Source organism: Idiotropiscis lumnitzeri, chromosome 10 (assembly GCF_059441095.1).
Source record: "Idiotropiscis lumnitzeri isolate Australia: NSW breed Sydney's pygmy pipehorse chromosome 10, RoL_Ilum_1.0, whole genome shotgun sequence".
NCBI lineage: Eukaryota > Metazoa > Chordata > Actinopteri > Syngnathiformes > Syngnathidae > Idiotropiscis > Idiotropiscis lumnitzeri.
The window spans coordinates 8,634,779-8,651,481 of NC_142400.1; the positions used below are offsets into that span (position 1 = coordinate 8,634,779).

At 40.8% G+C, this 16,703-nt stretch overlaps 2 protein-coding genes across 4 annotated transcripts in view; one reads left to right on the plus strand and one right to left on the minus strand.

Annotated features, from left to right (window-relative positions):
* Positions 1–16,703, minus strand: part of adam22 (ADAM metallopeptidase domain 22) — a 48,586-nt gene that overhangs the window by 10,967 nt on the left and 20,916 nt on the right. For all 3 annotated transcript variants that reach the window (XM_088307799.1, XM_088307798.1, XM_088307800.1), the window contains exons 6-14: positions 14,730–14,796; positions 5,272–5,332; positions 5,129–5,205; positions 4,748–4,822; positions 3,305–3,376; positions 2,480–2,646; positions 2,139–2,223; positions 1,940–2,030; positions 1,782–1,833 (exon numbers count right to left, since the gene is read on the minus strand). In XM_088307799.1, the coding sequence (XP_088163925.1) occupies positions 1,782–1,833; positions 1,940–2,030; positions 2,139–2,223; positions 2,480–2,646; positions 3,305–3,376; positions 4,748–4,822; positions 5,129–5,205; positions 5,272–5,332; positions 14,730–14,796 (747 nt within the window). The remainder of the gene's footprint in view (positions 1–1,781; positions 1,834–1,939; positions 2,031–2,138; positions 2,224–2,479; positions 2,647–3,304; positions 3,377–4,747; positions 4,823–5,128; positions 5,206–5,271; positions 5,333–14,729; positions 14,797–16,703) is intronic.
* On the plus strand, positions 7,084–10,901 carry cldn12 (claudin 12). The gene is made up of 3 exons (XM_088307801.1): positions 7,084–7,276; positions 8,509–8,748; positions 9,332–10,901. Exons 2-3 carry the CDS (start codon positions 8,530–8,532, stop codon positions 10,136–10,138), a joined length of 1,026 nt encoding a protein of 341 aa, XP_088163927.1. The 5' UTR covers positions 7,084–7,276; positions 8,509–8,529; the 3' UTR covers positions 10,139–10,901.

Here is a 16,703-nt window from a genome sequence, read left to right on the forward strand (position 1 = left end):
CACACGCAGTAGATAAACCTGTGAAAACAGAACACTGAGAGGAGTTAGGCTGTTCAGACATGCAGGCGCTGTGGAGTAAAAAGAAGCTGGCGTCAATGGACATGGCCGCGCTCGCTCACTGAATACATTGAAGTGTCTGAAATACCACTGAGTTGATTTGAGAGAGAGCAGAAGACAGATGACAGAGTGCTCTGTCATGTGACCTCTTCACATGATGGCATCTAGCAGGTGGACTGAAGTGGATGTGTTAGATGGGAACCCAATCGAAGGGGGCGGGAGCGTGTCAGAGTTACCAGTTGAGTCATTAGTGATGAGACTGACATTGCAGACAGTATCAATCGACAACACGTGGACGAGACAAGAAATGGAAAAGGGATGAAAAGGCCAATGTGAAGCTACCGAGAGTACAGTATTTCCACAGATAGTGGCTGAAACGGTGAGGAGAAATTCAGATGAGTGATATTAAAACAATATGGTTGGTATTTAGTGGTGCCTTGAGATCCGCGTGACTTGATTCTATTTATTTAATTAATTATTTATTTATTTTGATACAAGCTGTCGTTTGGCTGATTTTTATTTTTTTTTTTGCATTGATTTGCTGGCAAAAATATCTTTTTTCCTCAGTAACTATCTGTGCGGTGTGCCGGCACTAAGCCAAGGACCGACAGATATCGGAACACAAATGGTGCTGCAACACACATACACAGACAATATAACAATATTCACAGGCTTAGCTTCTTTATGCTTTGCAAAGAAAATCAACTATAACTAGCGCTACTAAGGAGCTGTCTCCATGTATATCTGTATGTCAACATTACACCACATCCAGGTGGTCAAGGTGAGCACACCAGAAGGATCAGCATAACATCCAAAATGAAGCAAAATTATTTCATTTTTGACAAATGTAATCATGTCATTACTGTAGTAATATGTGTAATGTTCTCCCAAAGTACAATATTATAGAGTGCTCAGTGACTAATCGCGGCACGGTGTCTATTATAGGGACAGCCACTATTTGAGGAAATACAGAAAACAAATTAAAGCTCAGCTTACTGGCCATCGACTTTAGCCGTAGGAGAAGACATATACAGTCAGGTCACAACATTAGGTACACCCACGAAAGCTAATGAGATCCAGCACAAATGTCATAAATCCTGGCCTGACAAACACAATCTGATCAGTTGTGATTGACACTGCTAGAGAGGTATTCGGACACATTAATACGAATATTGATGAATGAATACCTTTGTGACAGCATCATTCACAACTCTCATGTTTTGTAGGCTGAAAATTTATATTGCATCTCACAAGATTCGGTACCCCTAATGAAGTGTCCACTCGACATAGATGAATTATTGTTCAATAAGATGATGCCAAATACAGTCGGTAAAGACTAAAGGCACATCAGACTGTATTTGTTGACATGATTTGAACAAACTGAGACGTTTGGTTGTGATGGTTGACAACCATTCAGCATAAGCAAATGTTCTAGCCAGGCTTCTGCTCACCTGCTGTCCCATTTGGGATAGAGGGGAAGCGCAAGAAGTGTTTATTGACATTAACGGACAACACAGAATCACAATGACACACAGAATGACGTATTTTGTTTGCAATAATTTCACGAAAGAACACTAAACACCAAAGTGGCGTCAAGTACAGTAGCAAATTGAATAGTCATGGGCTGACACCTAGTGGCGGATTCTCTCATTGCAGCATATGTATATATATTTTTTTTTATTTTTATTTTTTTACTTTCAGTGCCTTTATGAATTATTGCTTACCCAACATCATCCATGATGCAGCCTGACCAACGATCATCACATTTGCACTCTCCTGTAGAAAAGCACACGCACAATGAAAAGCAGTAACTTTTGTGAATAAAGTCACTTGTTCGTTCAATCATTAAAATGACCAAAGTGATAATATGATTTAAATGTACCATTGAGGATTCTCTTCTTATCAGAAAAGATGCCGATGTTCTGTCCAAGGGACTGAGCCAGGGTTATGGCCATCTCGTCTGTTTTTCCGTACTGATAAACGGAGACAGCAACGGTGAAAAATATTGGATTTGTCACAAATCCACGACAGACCTCAGAGAAATGAACATCGCATTCAGATGCTCTCATTACAAAGGTTACCTCATTGACACCTCCACCTTTGCTGAGGGAGCAAACTCCTCCCATGTAGGAAGCGCCGCCCCAGCTGCTGTGAAAACGGTTCCCTCTGATAATAGAAACATTGAATAAAAACAGTGAAAGTCACGAAAAAAATCAGCACTGGTTAAGTGCTGCGCATTCAGATTTGAGATTTATTTCAAATTTATTGCTGTGGAGTAAATTTGTTCAGAATTTGTGTTTGTTAATCTATTGCTTCCATATTTGGAGCACCATAAAAAGCTTTGTCTAACAGTGCATGTTTTGCCATGTTAAAAAAATAAATAAATAAAAAAAATCTATCTGATAATCATCTCGAAACTCACGAGAAGAGGTGAACGGAGTCGCATCGCTCCTTGATGAAATCTTTGCGGTACTTCATGAACTCCTTCAGGGTCACCATGGGATCGTCGTCAATGTTGAATTTGTTATCAGTGGACCATGTTTCCATGGCGACAAGCACGATGCGGGTATTGAGCTGTTCTCTGAAAATCTGGGCATATCAAAGGAGATGATTCTAAAAAAATGAGAGTGCATCTTTTGGAATGAAGATTTAGAAGGGAAGTGGGGATTTTTTTTTCCCCAATTTGGGATCATACAGTTTTATAAAGTCCTCCAAGGGACAAAATGTGATGATGCATGACGATATTTTTTTTTCTCAGAGTTCAGCTGAGCTTTCCTTTGTTTTGAACAACTGCATTGCAGGCCAGTTCAAATGCTTGCGTGGGCAGTAAGGCCCAGCGTCTGTAGGCTCATTGCTGCAGTTTTATGACTGCAAAAACTGTGGAAAGAAATTCAACTCTCACACAGAAATCAATGGGAACTTTCCAAAGACGATCTGCTTCCTACGATCTTTTTTCAAGGGCGAGACAAAAAAGCTCGACCTTTTCCGCCTGAGTTTCACGAGGCGATCGGCTTACAAGCCGTGACCCAGCGGCTGGTCGCATTTCCATAGCGAAGCATACAAATGAATGATCCAAAAGTGACATTCACGCTACGGCAGCCTCCTGGAGTGGAGGACTCATGAGAGGCTGGTTAATGTCTGTTTACACCGGAGTCAGTGGGTTTGTTGAAATGAGAAATCAGTGTGATGCAAGCTCCAAGAGCGCTCGTGGCGAGCTTTCCGAGAGGAGGATCGATACAATTCTTACCATGTCAGCCATATTGACCACTGACTTAGCATAGTTATTGGTGTGGCCAACGGAAAGGCGATGCTTCTTGTACTGGAAAAGGACAACGACAAAAAACACATGAGTGGAAAACATCATCTTGTGCAAATGCATTCAAAAAATATCTGAACCTTAATGCATGACGTGACTTTTTGCATGCATGACGTTTATGTTAACGTCACACTTGTTTGGGAGAACTTTGTCAAGTTGTCGGAGTGACTGCTTAAAAGACTGCAAGTCAGGCTGTTTAATAAGTTAATAACAATTCTAATTGAAGTAGATTAAAAAAAACGACTTTTAAATTAATTTATGGATCATTTGACTTTATTGTTGCATAAACCTAACCTTTAAGAATAAAACATTGATGTACGGCAAATTTATTGTTTATTGTAATTCAGACAAATGCATGGCTTGTGTTTGTTAAAAAATAGACAGTAAAAAAATGATCGGATATTAAATCGCAAAAAAAAAAAAATTTTTCAAAACCGTTCAGCTCTACTTTTCAAAGTTACATTAGAGCGTAGTTACACCTTGTACTGTCCGGATGAAAAACTGAATCTGTGCATAAATAAGACACATTACCGTGACATCATTAACATAAAATCAACAAAATTATCTGGAAAAATATGCTGAGGTCAAAGGTCAACGCTAACTCTCAGTATGCAATCTCTTTGGCTTTTATTGTGTTTGTCACGTAAATTAAGTGTGATGATGACCATAACACCAAAAATGAAACTGACTACTATATGGGAAAATGTTTGGCTGCACAGTGCAATATGACCAAACAGATTACAATGTAAATACAATTACCAATAATAATAATAATAATAATAATAATTATTATTATTATTATTAATAATAATAATTATTATTATTATTATTATTATTAATAATAATAATAATTATTATTATTATCAATAATAATAATTATTATTATTTATTGACATTAATATTAATAATCATGGTTTTATGATGATGATTATTATTATTAATATAACTCTAATTCCAGCAATAAAATAAATGCCACTAGGTGACAGTATCGCTATGCAGACGCCTTCCAGTTGCCTCTCATTATTGTTCCACAGGCATCTTCAAAGGGTGATTACATCATTTTATTTTTTTTAAACTCTGCTTGTTTGACTGTGAAAGATGTTAGAATGTTAATTAGAACATTATATGTTGAGTTAATAATGTTTAATAATAGTGACAGTGTGAGCCTCAAATGAATCCGCTTTCGATTATTTCCCTTGGGGGAAATTGTCATGAAATTATAACAATTTTGAAATAAGCCATTATCATAAAAAGGCCGGCGTCAGTCTTTCCATCACATATGTTGTCACTCAACAGTGATGTTTGCTTGCGCGGGCATGAAAATCAAAAGTGAAGCAAAATCAGAACCCAAGCAAGCATCCACGTATGACTTACCAATAAATGATCATTGATCACCATCAACTCGATGTATTTGAGCTCATCTTCCACACTTCGTGACATGTGTGCAGCCTGGAAAGAATTCACACGTTTAGTAAATGAACAAAATGTCAAACACCATGTCAAGTCACTAGCGATAAAACTTGACTTGGCAACATAAAGTTTGTTCTCCTCCTGGAAAAGAAACAGATAAGAGCAGCTCTCAGGGCGTCTGCGAAATGATGACGACGATGACGCACAATGTAAATATTTCATGGAGGGGAAGAGGAGGAATGAGAAGGGCTGCTGAGTGCGAGGAAACGGTTCTCCTTTTAGTTTTGTGAACAAAAACAACATAAGTGGGACACTGAGTAATTAGCTAAAAGAGTTTGTTCATACCTGTCTTTTCTTTCTCCTGTGAACAAGTCTTGAGCCAGGAAATGGCGGATTGGGAAAGGGCAACTTGGGAAGGTGACCTAAAGGAGGTTATTGTGGTAACATTTAAAATCAATGACTAATTTAGTGACCACGTGCAATCTTACCACTGAGGAGGTCATCAAGTTCATCTGGTTCTCCCGATTTGTATATCAAGTGGACAACACTCTGAAGGACGAAAAATCACAACACTTATTGATACGACCGTCATTTCTAATCAATCCGTACATTTGTGGGGCTTGTCCAAGCTAACTGCGGCTAGAGCTGAAATTCAAACCCCAAACCTCAGAACTATGAGGCAGATGTGACTACTAGGACACATTGCTGCCATTTTTTAAAATCGTCTTACTGAAATCTATTCTGCCAGAACAAAAGAAAATAATTGAAATTGTAAGCATGAAGAGGAACAGCCGGGAAATAGCACGTTTAATGACATCCATAAACTGGTTGAGAGCCAAGGTGAACATTTACTGGATTTTTTAAAATACTGTTTTTACAGGACTCCCCTGGCCTTGAATCAATTCAACACCTTACAATCTAATCAATTAGGTGGAAGATAGAACTTTGTTTGTCCCAAGTCTGTGTGTGAATGAACTGTTTTTATTGACTTCTATTTGAACTGAATCTTTGTATGTATCGTTTAGGCATCAAATGAATGCCTGGACTTTATACATGAAACAGGGATGTGAATCTTTCGGTAATATTGACATTTGAACCATAATACATTGTACGTTCAACTTAAAATAGCACACGGTAAAATAGTATGCAGTTGAAAATACGAATATATAGTGCTAGTTGATGAAGCAGAACAATTCTTGAAAACTCTTATGGTAAAAAAAGGGCATACACCAAAATATTTCAAATTCATAAATGAAATGTATTATGGGAATGCTGGCGAGACGTACTCTCGCTCTCTCTCTGTCTGCCCGTCTGTTGGAGGAGATGTGGTCAATACCAGGATACAAAGGTGAGTCCTGTGCCTTTACTCTCCACAATCACAACAAAAATGAGCTTTCACCACATGTAGGAGTCAGCTGCTTTCTTTCAGCCCTTTCATTTACAACAAACATTCCCTTTGAGCCCAGAAATATGTATCACTCCCTTTCTTTCTTTAACGGTAAATCGCCCTAGTTGGGCACAACATATACATCCATTCATCCATCTCTCTATCCATCTATGTCACCCATCTGTCCGCCATCATAAGAAACCGGCGGACATTTGTAAAAGTAGTTAAAATCCTTAAGAAAAAGTTAAAATAAATAAACGGAAAAAAAAAGGAAACTCTGAAATGTACTAAAGTTCTTTACTGACATTTATATAGAACACCGCGTTTGATAACTTGGAACAACTAGAACCCCAAAAATCTCTGCGCATAAAATAGTCAACTTCTTATTAACTTCCATAATATGGACACGCTATCAAAACATGGTGTTCCCGTAGCTTTGCGCATAATGTTGCGAATTGACCAATTTATCTAAAGATAACAGACACAATATGTGATTTTTCAGATTAGAAAATAATTAAATACCGCAGACTAGTGTTTTGTTTTTTTGTCTGATACGAAATGCCCCTATCGAGCTAAGCGGCGAATATTTGCGAATGTTAGTGAAGGCAGCGAATATTCCGTTTGCGTCAGTGTTCGTTCAAGATCGCGAAACGTTCGCCAGACTAAACGAAAGTAAAGTACTAACAACTATAGTTGAGTATTTCATAAATCGGATAGAGTGGCCTGTCATCTAACAACCACTAATCCAACCAATCAAAATGTCATAACTACAGCATACGTTTAAATGAAAATATTAATATGCCATATATCCATCAATTCATTTTCCAAATAGAAAAGAAGTATGGCCTGAGCTAACCTCCATGCGTAAAACGTGATGACGTATTACGTTACGGACTCATTTCATAAAGTTGTCAAGCCCCTGTGAGACAACAGTGTGGAGAAACTCCTCCCACGGCACTGACATCCTGTTGACGCCTCTAATGCTAATGCTAATGCTAGCAACTATACCTCAATCGCACTCTTTGATCTGCTTTGCTGTTAATAATGAGCCGATGTGACATTCCGCAAGCCTCGACGTAAACAGCACCAGGCTCGTGGAAAACAAGGTACGAGTCGAGTTGTTCTGACGCGTCTTGCGATCGATCGCCGTCGTGTGTAGCATCAGAGATGTTCAAAAGAGTTGTGCGCTCAACAGGTTGCAGCGGTGCTAACTTGTTAGCAAACGATCGGACGCCAGCGTCACATTTCAGATAAGGAAGTCAAGTTTAAAAATGAGGTCACTTTATTCATACAATCCGTAAGCAGTTTGATTTACAATTTGTTGAAGTTTGGATTGAACTGCGCAGCGCAAAATCAATGTTACATGTCTGCCTAAACTCGATGTAGCCTTCACCTTACCAGGAGGCTAAACTACATGGAAAATAACTATGATTGTTATTATTATTATTTTTTTAACTCTGTGACCCGGTGCATTTTTTTTGTTTTAGATTATTTATTGAATGTGTTATGTATCTTGTTAAATGTGCAGAAATTAGTCCGTTTTGACTGTTTATTAAATGGAGAAATTAATAAATGTACGCAGTATTGTAGAAAGGGTGTAAGCAGTGTGTAAGATGTTTGAGTAGCTAATTTGGTTTGTGTGATCAAGGGAAGGTACCGCTGTCTTTTTTTAACTAATATTCTAACAACCTCTTATCTACTGAGTTAAAAAAAATGAAACAATGAGCAAATTTTATGCAACAAATATCACAAGGCCCAGGACATATTTTCTCTAGAAAATGAAAAGCAAGCAAACACACTCAGCATTGCGGTATAAGTAAAATAATAGACATGGTTCTAAGCGTATTCGATTGTGTTTTGTTCAGTTGGGTCCTGGTGCACTTTCTCTGCAGCCTCCACCACGGAGTCCTTGTTACTGTTTGCTAATGAAATGAGAGCATTGTCTCGGGAGCGCTTGATATTAGGTCAACTCCACTGCAGTGAATAGGAATACAAGAAGTGTGCACAAAGTTAGGTCATCCCATGGCTTACTTCATTAGAATGTTATTTTCCCATCAGGTGATGTAGGGCGAGGCAATGAGTTGATTTGATAAATTAGTTCAAGTTTATTTCTCTGGAGTTTTTTAAAAGCGTGTCCCACTGACATGCACTACTTGTGCTAAAAATGTGGCTGGAAATAGAGTGGTTTACAAAAGCACAATCAGTGTTGCCATGTTTTTTACGGTCCTGACCACTATTGAGTATATTTTTTTACAATTGACTTGATTTTCCTCAATGAAACAACAGCAGAAAAATCACAATCATAGTTCTTTAAAAGGCCCTTTTCCCTTGGTTGCAGCACCGCTCAAGACCAACCACAATGTCGTGCCGGGATATCCACGCCACCAACGCCTTCTCCTTCATCATCGCCTTTGTGTCTGTGGCCGGCTTGGCTGTGGCAGCGTTAGTCCCTCAGTGGCGCGTAACCCGACTGGTCACCTTCAATCGCAACGCTAAGAACATCAGCGTATACGATGGGCTGTGGACCAAGTGCGTCAAGCAGGACGGCTATTCAGGATGTTACTACTATGACGCTGAGGTATGTCCATCGGATCCTGTCTGTAGCAGAGTACGCAGCGTTAAAATTAGAGTTGTCCGTGTACCGGAATCCGGACGATACTGGCCTTATAGTATCGGTTACTCATTGAGGCTCCCGATATCAGCCACCAATACTTAATTCTTCTCAGTAAGTCACATTGTGTCTTTGGTTTTATTCCCTGCCTCCTCCATTTGTAACTGCTCACCCCTCCCCTCTCAAGAAGGAGGCAATTAACTTCAAAGAAGCAACTCTGTATTGTGCCCTGCTGAGAAGTTTCCTCAAAGAAAGAAAAGATCTCGTCAGCTGATATTGAAACCTTGACTTTTTAAAACCACGGTAAATTGTCAAACCAGTAATGAACCCTTGTGTAATGTCAAGTAAATTTAGCAAACAAAAACATTAGCATGAACAGACAAAAATAATATTTGCCACTTTGTTGCGTTTCAGTGTTGATTCACTTTTGTCAAACAATTTTTAAAAGTCGCTATAACTTTTGTTAGGTGAATTTTGGCCGGGGAAGTTGCAAGGTGGTAAATCCAGAAACCAAAGTGCTCATTTGGCATCAATGGGCTCATGTTTGCAGTGGTACTCCAAAGTGGACCAGCTGGACCTGAGGCTGCTGCAGTTCTGCGTGCCGGCCGCTCTGGCCTTTGGCTTTCTGGCCTTGCTGCTCTGCATTGCCGGCATGTGTAAAACCTGCTGCTGCTCCGACAAGCCCGAGCCGGACATCAAGAGCATCCGCTTCTTGGTGAACAGCGCCGGCTGTCACCTGGTGGCCGGCGCGTTTCTCTTTCTTGGCGGCGGCGTCGCCATCGCGCCCTCCGTGTGGTTCCTGTTCGGCACCAAGGAGCTCAACAGGAGACACGACAACATTTTCTCAGACGGCTTTGCTCCGTACGTGTCCATAGGCTGCTCCGGGGGGCTGATGCTGGCCGCCCTGCTCTTGTTCATGTGGTACTGCATGTGTAAGAAGTTGCCCTCCCCCTTCTGGTTGCCCCTTTCCTCTATGTCCACCTCTGCATCCACCCAGCCGCTCACGGCCAACGGATTTCCACCATCGCCGGTTTACGCTCCTCAAGCCTTGCCGCCTCAATCCTATCCTCCCACGGTGATCGACACGCAGCAGTACGTGCCGGCGCAGGGCTACATTCAAAGCGTGGTCGCTCCTGCGCCAGCGCAAGTGTACATGTCTCAGATTTCTGCCCCGGATGGTTACGGCTCTGAGGTGGGAGGGACGCAGGCCTACAGCTACGCGCCGTCTCATAGCTACGCGCCATCTCAGACCTACGCGCCCTCACAGAGTTACGCAGCCAGCTATGCCGGCCGCCGCTACTCCACCCGCTCACGGATGTCTGCCATTGAGATTGACATTCCCGTGGTGACGCAGTAATAAACGTCCTTGCAGATCGAATTTATATTATTACTCTTGAGAGCTTCCTCTCAAATTAATATCATTACTCTCTAAGAGGCTAATAAAATTGCTGATTATTGAAGTGAGCGCCTGTGGAGTGTTCTGGACTTATTTTATGATATGAAGGAAAATGAACGCAAAGTCACGGGGCTCATAGTTGTGTGTCTTACGAGGGCTGAACAATTTAAAAAAAATAATCCAGTTGAGATTTCCCCCCCTCCTCAATATTGCAATTGCGATTTAATCAGCAATTTCTTTTTCACGTTCCTCCTTCAACACAAGCTATAAATGAATCTGTATCCTTGACACTGGATGCCAACTGTTTTGCTGTTACGGTGAATGTCGATGAAAGCGCTCGTCATTCCGACTAAAATACTTCAGATGGACTAATTCATCTTTTTTGTAACATGAATCGCTGTTCATGTGAAGTTGAAGAGCAATGCACTAATTGTGAGTACTAATGTTGAGTACGTACTTTGCCAGTTTACATCGCTGCCTTTGTGAGTTGTTTGTGTTAAGTGTTACTTTCTGAATTACACTTTTCCGGAAGTACATGTTTGACTTCAATTGTGGCAGCAGCAGAGATTAATGAAGTCTTAAGCATTCCTAAACAGATTTTGTTGTTTTTATTTTATAGTGACTTTAGGAGCACATTATATATTTTTTTGTTATACACTGAAGTCAATGAAAAAAATGTTTTTCTACACTCACGTTTTCCTATTAAACTGTTCTTTTGATCGTATGATGTCTTTAACGTCATTCCGCACACCTGTGTGTGTGATCCAAAAGAGACGAAAACGTTCATTATTGAGGTTGGGTTTTGCAGCGGCGTAGAACTGGACTGCGTCATACTAAAAGCTACTTGTAAGGTACAAAATATTGAAAATACTCAATATAATGCAGTGCAGATTACATGACGAATTTAAAAGTGTCAAAAGTAACAAAAGCCTCATCTTGAACGGATTTCATTTGAATTCTCAGACCTCCCGAATGAATTGTCCCATGGCAGCACATGTACATGACTGTCAATCAAACATTGTTTCGCCTTCACGAGCTGACAATAATGAAGTCCCTGATGTTTCGGCCCGCGCTATGATCTGATAAGAATCACTCTCCGTACACGGTCTCAAGGGAGCGCAACATCAGGCGATTAAGCTCTTATTTAAAATGCAGCTTTTAGCTCCCTGGTGTTTTGTCTCATCTTTGAAGTGAAGTGAGCATGTTAAATGAAGCAGCCGGCAGCGTAAGGCGCTGCAGTCTCTACCTCTTTGATATCACCTCTTTTTAAATGTTTGTCGAGTTTAGTGGTCGGCGATTAATGCGGGATTTTCCAAAGAAGTGCAGCACATGCATTACTGCTGACCGCATGACCACCGTCGTCTTCTTTGTTTTGACCGACCAGAAGCACAAGCGCGGCTTCCAGACTCTGCGGGGTGTGTGCGCAATGGATGGGGATTAAGGCTCAAAACACAGATGGCTTTTCATATGTTGTTGGGCGAGAAAGAAACGGGGGCGGGGCCAGGGTTGCCACGGGAGACGGCATCTCGCTGAAGATGCAGACTGCTGGCTGGCTGGCTCATGAATATAACTCAACGAGGTGTAACGTGCGGCCTGTGTATGCGTGAATGAACGCAGGAGACCTCCCCTCAATCTTATTATCCAATCAGTTCAGAAATAAATAAATAATCCACTTGGCATTTCAAGCAGTCACCATCACCCACCCCCACCCAAAAAAATAAAAAATCCACCATGCCACTAGCACGTGAAATAAATCTCCATCCCCCACATCCAGTCTGCTTTCGCCACACTCAGATCGCCTGACATGCTTTGTCAAGAAGAGTGAACATCACCTCACATTTAAGAACTTTAAAATGTGGCGGTTCAGCTTTGCAAGTACTTACTGTATACTCACTACTCACAAGACAAATGGAATCAAATTAGTCGTACTGTATTTCCACAAATAGTCAGCTGGGGTGTTTATTTACTCAAGTGCAGATGGTGAAAGTCTTACATCGGGGATAAGCCTTTATGCAAACGCACTTTCAAAACAATCCAATCTTTCCCTACTGGACGCAACCAATCTGTTCTCGCGAAAATAAATAAAATCAAGTCATAAAATCAAGAACAAGCAGTAATTTCAAAATTAATTACAACGTAAACAATTAAACCGTTGCCATGTTTTTTGCTTCAATTGTCATTGTGCCGCTCCGTTTGATTGATGTAGCGCATTTGACACCAACGGCAACTCGGCGTCCTTCACATTGTTCTAAAACAATGCATGGACGCAAAGTAGAGAAATACAAATACTAAATTAACGTACACTGCAAAAGGATGATTTTGAAAAAAAAAAAAAAAATTACAAAAAGCCGGGACCCTAAAATTTGCGACTGAGCAAAAAAAAAAAAAAAAAAAGGCACTCGTATCAAGGGTTGCTTTTGCTCACTTTTATCAGCACATTTGCCGAGAAAAAAGCGACTAAGGATTTTTGACACAAAAATTCAAATCAAAGTCTACCGACCATTCTCATCACTTTGACTATATCAGCTGGCCAGCTGCAATGCAAACATTCTCTGAGATGCAGTTGAGCGTGCAGAGTTGCCGAAAAAAAAAGAACATATGGTATTTAGTGCTTGTGCATGCCAGCAGTCTCTTCAGCATCTTCTCTCGATTGTGTGCACCATCACACTATGCGGCCACCGGTGGGAACACCTGGCAATGTGCACCTGCTGCTAAACTGCTGGCTAATGCGCTTTAATGGTGCGCAAGCATGTTGACGTTAGATGCTGGAAAATTCAATATATAAAGTGACGCCCGGCACCAGCAGCTTTTTGTGGACGTGTTAACGTTTCTGCAACGGCGGCAGAGGAGGGGGGGGGGGGCAGATGGATTTACCATATGGCCGACACGCGCCTCCTCCTGCTGGGATTTTTACTTTCACTTTAAAGCACATCCCAACCGTCAAGTTGGTGGCACATCACTGACTCACAGCTTCCACGTTCTCGAATGATACTGACGGAAAGTGATGTGTGACTCAAGCGACATGAACAGAATGGAGCTCAGAAGCTTTTAGAGCGGGTGCGAGGAAACTAAAATAGGGCTTGAGAGGGCATTCGTGCATTTCTAAAAACAAATCAAACCTCTGAGGAACTGGTAGTCTAATTTACTAATTGACTAGTTGAGTCACGGTGGTGTCAGTCCCCAGTCCTCGCCCCCAGAATCAGAATGGTACCTCCCATCTGTTCGTCATCCTCCATGAAACAGGAAGAAATCTGCCAACTAACAGATGGACAGCCATCTACTAAGACAACCCCTTACGCAATTTTCACTCTCGTGGAAAATCCCGAAATTAGACTTCAACGAATCTCTCCTCTTTGATGGTTGAACACATATTTCTAATTCACGCATGCTGGCGACGTAAAAAGTCAGGACGGGACAATTGAGCCACTTTGAGAGTCCACATCATGGCACTACAAACAGCATGATTTACCAATAGTGAGTGTTCAAGGCCTTCTCTGTCAGCCTAACATAACCAAAAGTCAAGAAATCATGATCATATTTATGATAAAAGTTATTCTTCATGTTCATGTCATATTATATCACAGTGTTGTATTTTTAGGTGAGACTTTTTAACCAATCAGAATTCAGCTATCTTGTGTTGCCGGGCAGATTTCATAGTACCAGTGGCATGTACGTCTTCAGAATCAACAGTTTGTGTTATTTCTCCAGCCGTGGTGTCATAAATGATGGTGTTATGAGGCATATTTACGCAAGTCGGACTATGTAGGACTTCACTCAAGGCCAAGGTGTGAAATTTACGGCCCGCCACTGTTATGCACCGATGTGAGGTGGTCAGCTTGCCCATAAATATATTTTGATTCTAAATGCGTAAAAAAATGGTGTGCCAATGTTTATGGACCTGATTGCATTTTCCATAAACATTAGAATTTAGAAAAATAAATAAATTCTTCACGGAAATAAAGTCGATGACGTATAATGTCATCATGCACAATCTAATTTTGACCAATATATTTTTTTTATACTCACTTTCATCTGCGCTTGCCCTTTCTGAGTGTTTCATTTGCAGCCTTTATCTTCCGACCTTGAGCGTTTTGTGGCACAGCTATTAAATCTGTCATCTGAGCTAAGTATGGATAGAAGTACGAGCCAAAGTACTTTACCTCTTTTATCTCGTCTCCTTTTTGCTTATTAACAGTAGAAACACATTCCCATCTCCTGGACATTTTAATTAGAGCGGACACGAAGACACACGGGCGCACAATCGGAGTCTTTGGGCGTCTCGAGGCAATCTCAGATCCGTCCTCTCCTTACAACCATAATGCCTTTAATCGTTATTATCTAATTAGCGGAAGGCTTCATTGTAACGGAGCGCATTGCTTTGTCCAGAGATTGCTGAAAACTTGGCAAAGCCTCACACATGGGTGTGTGTGCGACTTTTGTCTCGTGATCCTCTCCAGACAATAGCTGACCTCAGTTTCAATCCCGTAATCCCGTTCAATCCCGCAGGTCCTATTATTCCTCATCGAGTGTGCAAAGAGATGGCAACACTTACGTGGTTACCGCCGCCCTCTCCTCCAGGTTCAATCAGATACGTGTGGTTGCCATCGAAGAACATCCCGCTGGAAGAGAGCACGTAAGAACACACATCGATCACTTCAAAGGGTAAAAAGCAGCTCATCGTCTCATGTTTGAAATTTTGGTCATCCAAAATGCAACCTGAGGGAATTTTACTTCTTTTCAAATCTTTGAAAACTTTTTCAACCTACAACATGGATCATGTTGGCAACGTCATGCTTTGAGACTGTTTTTCTTCAAGTGAACCTGGAGCGAATTATGAACAGTTCGGAATAGCACAAATTATTCAGGTTTTTGCTCGAATGGAAAAGAAATGCCATTTAAAAGACCACCAGAACAACTTAAATGTATTCATAGGGGTTGATTCTCAACACAGCCAATTAGCGGGACGTTGTGCACACGTGTGCAACCACATTATCTCAGTTTTACATTTTTACTTCTCTCAAGAAGATTTCTTTTATTTTTTTCCAATTGAGTTGTGCTTGCATAGGTCACATTGCTATACCATTTATCATTTTATCATTCCTGATGGAAAAAGTTTGAACAGGGGTGTGTAGACTTTTGCATCATGCGTCGATTTTGCATATTTTTATAGTCCTGTGGTGCAAATGCAGCCTTGTAAAATATACTGCACAAAAATTAAAGTACAACACTCCGATAACAGATTGTCATCTTTGTACAGTTTGGCTTTTATTTTAATTCTGAATTGTGCAGATGAGCGGCTGCTTCGTGTGGAATTTCTTATCAGCGGTGGATCTCGAGCGGGATCCGGGACCGATGGCCACTCTAATATTCCAAACCCTTTGACAAACTTAATGGAAAGATTTTTTTCTCTCTCCGTGTATACATACGGGGCAATGTTGAAGAACATCAAAATGGCAGCGCTTTAAGAGACTGTCATTTTCAGTGACGCAGAAAGTCATTGAAATGAACCGTCCTCAAATAATCGACGTAGGTTCTGGTATCGAACGCACATTTAAGAAGCACAGCACTGAAAGGAGCACTCCTTCTAGTAAGTCATAGATCAATTTCTCATGGAGGTCTTTGGCGTCTACGTAAACCCACGAGCACCTGAAGTGACCGCGTCACGTCTGTTAATTAACTTTATCTGAAGCTTTTAGGAGATTGGCTGTGTCAGGACGGATGAACTCCAGCACACAATTTGTCTCCTTTTCTCCAGCCTTTTAATCCTCAGTGTGTAGAAACAAGTACTAAAAACGATCTAGTATTTAGTTTAGATACCGACGTGGAAATTCACTCAGTCTAAAACTGTTATATTATGAGGCATTTTTAAGACAGATGTCAATATTAAGCATCATATTTCAGGACAATTAAAGTCTTAAATTATGGAATTCAAGTTGACTTTTTTTTTTACGGATTTCTAAAGGACACCCAGGACAACATAGAAGCAATGCAAATTGCACACACGGAAAAGTGATGCAGCAATATTATGGAAACCCAACATTTGAGTCAGTGCCAAAACTGCCTGGCAGTGACTGGCAGTTGTGGGACAAACAAATAAAATATTCTCGTTGTACCGGTTCACACTTAAGATTGTGAAACAGTTTAAAAAGTATTTTTGGCCGTTTGGGAAAAGATGAGACGTGGAACATTCAACAATTTGGAATTTTTAAGTCTTTTATTTCCCCTCAAGGTTGCTTTTATGCATGTTTTACAATTGTAGCGAGTGTGTTCGATATACAATAACCGAACGAATATGACATACGATATTTATGCGTATTGGCATTCTGAAAACTAACTCGAGCCAACGGTGAACGATCGTCATCTGACAGGACTGCTGAAGATGGGAGCATTATCTGTCTGTAATCGGTTAAGAGCTATTATTGCAGTGTCGGCTTTAGTTTCTGTTGTGCGGGCGTGCATAAAAACAGAAGGGAGAGAGCAGGATGTATATTATGGTCAATACCTGACGCAGCTTATGGGAAGTACT